At 63.0% G+C, this 4,445-nt stretch overlaps 1 protein-coding gene across 1 annotated transcript; it reads left to right on the top strand.

Moving 5' to 3' along the window:
- The first annotated feature begins 537 nt into the window (after positions 1 to 537).
- On the top strand, positions 538 to 2,802 carry FGF21 (fibroblast growth factor 21). The gene is made up of 3 exons (XM_002723699.6): positions 538 to 976; positions 1,311 to 1,414; positions 2,417 to 2,802. Exons 1-3 carry the CDS (start codon positions 742 to 744, stop codon positions 2,705 to 2,707), a joined length of 630 nt encoding a protein of 209 aa, XP_002723745.1. The 5' UTR covers positions 538 to 741; the 3' UTR covers positions 2,708 to 2,802.
- Positions 2,803 to 4,445: the final 1,643 nt, after the last annotated feature.

Here is a 4,445-nt window from a genome sequence, read left to right as displayed (position 1 = left end):
CCCCTGCTTTCCTGCTGGGCAGGGACCCTCACTGTTGGGGTCCTTGTAGGACAGACAGGGCACAGAGCACCTATGTGGGGAGCACAGTTTGCATCCAGGGGTCCAGGCCCCCAGCGCATCCCCCTCAGACCCAGGAGTCCAGGCCCCCAGTGCCTCTTCCCTCAGACCCAGGGGTCCAGCCCCAGCCTCCTCCCTCAGACCCAGGGGTCCAGCCCCAGCCTCCTCCCTCAGACCCAGGAGTCCAGGCCCCCAGCGCCTCCTCACTTAGATCCAGGGGTCCAGGCCCCCAGCCCCTCCTCCCTCAGACCCAGGGGTCCAGCCCCAGCCTCCTCCCTCAGACCCAGGAGTCCAGGACCCCTTTCGCTGGGGTCCCAGTTAGCCAGGTCCCCAGCTCCGACATCCCCCCGAGTCAGGTCCCAGGCCCGCGGCTGCAGGGACCCCCGGGTTGCATCATCTCTTTGGGCTGTCCTGGCCACCGTGGAATTCTGGTTCCTGCCAAGTGGGTCAAATAGCACGGATCAGGCCCGGAGAGAGTGACTGGGCAGGTCTGCCTGCTATAAATTCTGGAGCTGCTGCACCTGTCCGAGGAGACGGGGTGTCCTGTCGGCGGGGACCCACAAGCAGAAGGACCCAGGCCCCAGCTGCCCTCCGGGAGCGGGCCCTCGCACACCAGCCAGTCTGGCACCGAGTCTTGACCGTCCCCACCCCCCGCCCCCAGACCACGGAGGACTTGAGCCCCTGATGGACTGGGGCAAGGCCAAGTGCCGGCCCCCGGGGCTGTGGGTCCCCGCGCTCGCTGCCCTGCTGCTGGGGGCCTGCCAGGCACACCCCATCCCCGACTCCAGCCCCCTCCTCCAGTTTGGGGACCAAGTGCGGCAGCAGCACCTGTACACGGACGATGCGCAGGAAACAGAAGCCCACCTGGAGATCAGGGCGGATGGCACGGTGGTGGGGGCTGCCCGGAGGAGCCCAGAAAGTGAGTGGGGGGCTTTAGGGGGGGAGGGGCTGGGTCTGAGGGAGCAGGGCTGGGGTTCAAGCCTTGAGCGGGCCCCAAGGGCCTGACCCCCTTCTTAGAAAGATTTACCTATTTATTTGAAAGAGCTACAGAGAGAGAGAGAGAGAGAGAGAGAGAGAGAGAGAGAGAGTCTTGCATCCACTGGTTCACTCCCCAGATGGCCGCAACGGCCAGGGCTGCGCCGATCCGAAGCCAGGAGCCAGGAGCTTCTTCCGGTCTCCCACGCGGGTGCAGGGGCCCGAGGACCTGGGCCCTCTTCCAGTGCTTCCCCGGGCTTGACCCCCTCTTCCTGCAGGTCTCTTGCAGATGAAAGCCTTACAACCGGGGATCATTCAGATCTTGGGGGTCCAGACGTCCAGGTTCCTCTGCCAGAGGCCGGATGGCACGCTCTACGGCTCGGTGAGTCTCCCGGCCCCTCCCTCCTGTGCGTCCCCCCACGGTCTGCGCTCCTGCGTGGTCAGCCCGGCCCGGCCCGGCCTGGCTCTCAGCTCCCAGCACGTCCTGACCCAGCTGCAACCCCTGGGGGCCGCAGGTCAGGAGACACGTGCCGGGCAGAGTGGCGGAGAGGCCCTGTCCTGTGACTGCCGCCTCCGCCCCTGACCACATGGGCCCCCGCTGCACGTGGGGGCGCTCAGGAACCTGTGGCCTGGGAAGTGACCGCAACCCGGGGTGGCAGCCTGACCTCCGGGAACCCTGGCGGGCCCCTCAGCCGGCACGTTCTCTGTGAACTGGGGGCAGGGGTGGGCTCCGCAGGACAGCCCTGGAGGGAGGGAGAATTCTGTTCTTGGGGTGTTATTTCCTGGAGGAGGGGCTGGGCACCCAGACCCTTAGGTCTGAAGGAGGAGGGCTGGGGCCTGGACCCCTGAGTCTGAGGGAGGAGGGGCTGGGGCTGGACCCCCGGGTCTGAGGGAGGAGGCACTGGGGTTTGAGGGAGGAGGGGCTGGGCACCCAGACTCCTGGGTCTGAGGGAGGAGGCTGGGGCTGGACCCCCAGGTCTGAGAGAGGAGGGCTGGGGCCTGGACCCCTGAGTCTGAGGGAGGAGGGGCTGGGGCTGGACCCCCAGGTCTGAGGGAGGAGGCACTGGGGTTTGAGGGAGGAGGGGCTGGGCACCCAGACTCCTGGGTCTGAGGGAGGAGGCTGGGGCTGGACCCCTGGGTCTGAGGGAGGAGGGGCTGGGGCTGGACCCCTGGGTCTGAGGGAGGAGGGGCTGGGGCTGGACTCCTGGGTCTGAGGGAGGAGGGACCGGGGCCTGGACCCTTGGGTCTGAGGGAGGAGGCACTGGGGTCTGAGGGAGGAGGGGCTGGGCACCCAGACCCCTGGGTCTGAGGGAGGAGGGCTGGACCCGCCTCAGGGGGCACAGAGGACCCCCTGGGCTCTGATCTCCTGTCCTTCTCTCCCTAGCTCCACTTCGACCGCGAGGCCTGCAGCTTCCGGGAGCTGCTGCGTGAGGACGGGTACAACGTTTACCTCTCGGAGGCCCTGGGCCTGCCCCTGCGCCTGTCCCCCGGCAGCTCCCCACGCAGGGCGCCGGCCCCCCGGGGACCAGCCCGCTTCCTGCCGCTGCCCGGCCTGCCGCCAGACCTTCCGGAACCGCCAGGCCTCCTGGCCGCCGCGCCCCCCGATGTCGACTCCCCGGACCCCCTGAGCATGGTGCAGCCTGCGCTGGACCAGAGCCCCAGCTACACCTCCTGAAGCGCCGGGCCCCCTCTTTATTTATTGGGGTATTTATCTTATTTATTTTTTTATTTTTTCTTACGTGGAACAATAAAGACTCCAACAGAGTGTGACCTGAGCACGTGTCAATGTTTGGGGGACGGAACGGATCTGCATCCCCGTCTCCCCTCGATGCTGACCCTGCCATCCCCAACACCACCTCCCACCTCCATCACCCCCATTTTCCTAAGGCCCTGGCCTCCCTCTGGGCCTCAGTTTGCTGCTCTGAGCCCCCACCCCACCCCGCCCCGCCCCGGGACACAGATACTATTCTTGCTCTTGGAGAGGGAAGGACTTCTTAATCACTCCTGCCCCAACCCTGTGTTAGCATTGTGGAACTGTTTCTCAGAGGGACCGCGGTAAGAGGGTCATTTTATAGTGTTGCAACAGCCCCACAGCCTCATGGGAATTGTAGTCTCCAGCTCTTAACGTCAAGACTCAAGTGGGAGGATTCTCTCAGTCAAAAGGGACAAGGAGTGTAGGGCTAAGACGCTGTTTGGGACTCTCGCGGCCCATACTGGGGTGTCTGCCTTCGAGTCCTGGCTCTTCCACCTCCGATCCAGCTTCCTGCCTGTCTATACCCAGGGATGCATTGATGGCTCAGGGACTTGGTCCCTGCCGCCCACATGGGAGACCTGGAATGGATTCTGGGATCTAGCCCCTGGCTGTTTAACGCATTTGAGGAGTGAACCAGCAGATGGGAGATTTTTCTGTCTGTCTCTCTGTCTTTCAAATAAAATGAAAATAAATAACGGGGCTGGCATTGTGGTGCAGCAGGTTAAGTAGCCACTTGCAACGCCAGGGTCACCTACCAGAGCACCAGTTTGAGAGCTGGGTGCCCTGCGTCTGATCCAGCTTCTTGCTAATGCTCCTGAAAAAGCAGCGGATGATGGCTGACGTGCTGGGGCCCCGGCCAGGATGTGGAGAGACCGAGATGGAGGGCCTGTCTGTGGCTTTAGCCTGGCCCGACCTGGCGGTCGTGGCCATTCGGGGAGCAGATGGAAGACCTTTCTTGTTATGTCCGAATCATCTCCCAGTCATCGCAGAGAGCAGTGACAGATGTAAGAGCCAGAGGATTTTTATTTCCAGCTGCTGGGGTCCGCACCGACACACACAGGTGTCGGGTGATCAGGACCCCGTCCCTCTTTCCCTCCAGGTTTTACTCGTGTGTGTGCATCGTCACGCACACGGCTCGTTCCTTATTCCCTATATGGCATTTACTAAAATATAATAATATATAATAAAAATGAAAATGCCCCACTCCATATCAGAGTGCTGGGTTCCATCCCCAGCTCCCCCTTCCTGCTAACGGGCACCCTGGGAGGTGGCAGGTGATGGCCCAAGTGCTTGGGCCCCTGCCACCCACCCATGTGGGAGACCTGGACGGAACTCCTGGCTCCTGACTTTGGCCTGGCCCAGACCTGGCTGTTGCAGGCACTGGGGGAGTGAACTAGTCGAGGGGAGATCGATCTGTTTTCCAAATAAGAAAGTAAATAAATAAGACTCAGGGCCCACGGGGTCATGGGAGGGATCCAACACCCAGCAGAGATGAAAGTTTGTAGAAAGTGCAGTTTTCCACTACAACGGAGCGAGGGAGAGACAGTCTTAGAGGTCACAGTGGGGGAGGCTGGTGGGTAGTGGGAGCCCCACCTGCCCCAGCCCCTCCCACCGCCCACGCCTCCTGCGGCTGGTTCTTGTCTCCTGGGAAGCAGGAGAC

The sequence above is a fragment of the Oryctolagus cuniculus genome, chromosome 18, assembly GCF_051225735.1.
Source record: "Oryctolagus cuniculus isolate XC-2025 breed Fujian yellow rabbit chromosome 18, ASM5122573v1, whole genome shotgun sequence".
In the NCBI taxonomy this organism is placed as follows: domain Eukaryota; kingdom Metazoa; phylum Chordata; class Mammalia; order Lagomorpha; family Leporidae; genus Oryctolagus; species Oryctolagus cuniculus.
This window is presented reverse-complemented; position numbering and strand designations above follow the sequence as displayed.

Coding starts and splice junctions, on each gene's coding strand:
- FGF21 (XM_002723699.6), top strand. CDS start 742: ATGGACTGGGGCAAGGCCAAGTGCCGGCCCCCGGGGCTGTGGGTCCCC. Junction 977..1,310: donor TGCCCGGAGGAGCCCAGAAA/GTGAGTGGGGGG, acceptor CTCTTCCTGCAG/GTCTCTTGCAGATGAAAGCC. Junction 1,415..2,416: donor ATGGCACGCTCTACGGCTCG/GTGAGTCTCCCG, acceptor TTCTCTCCCTAG/CTCCACTTCGACCGCGAGGC.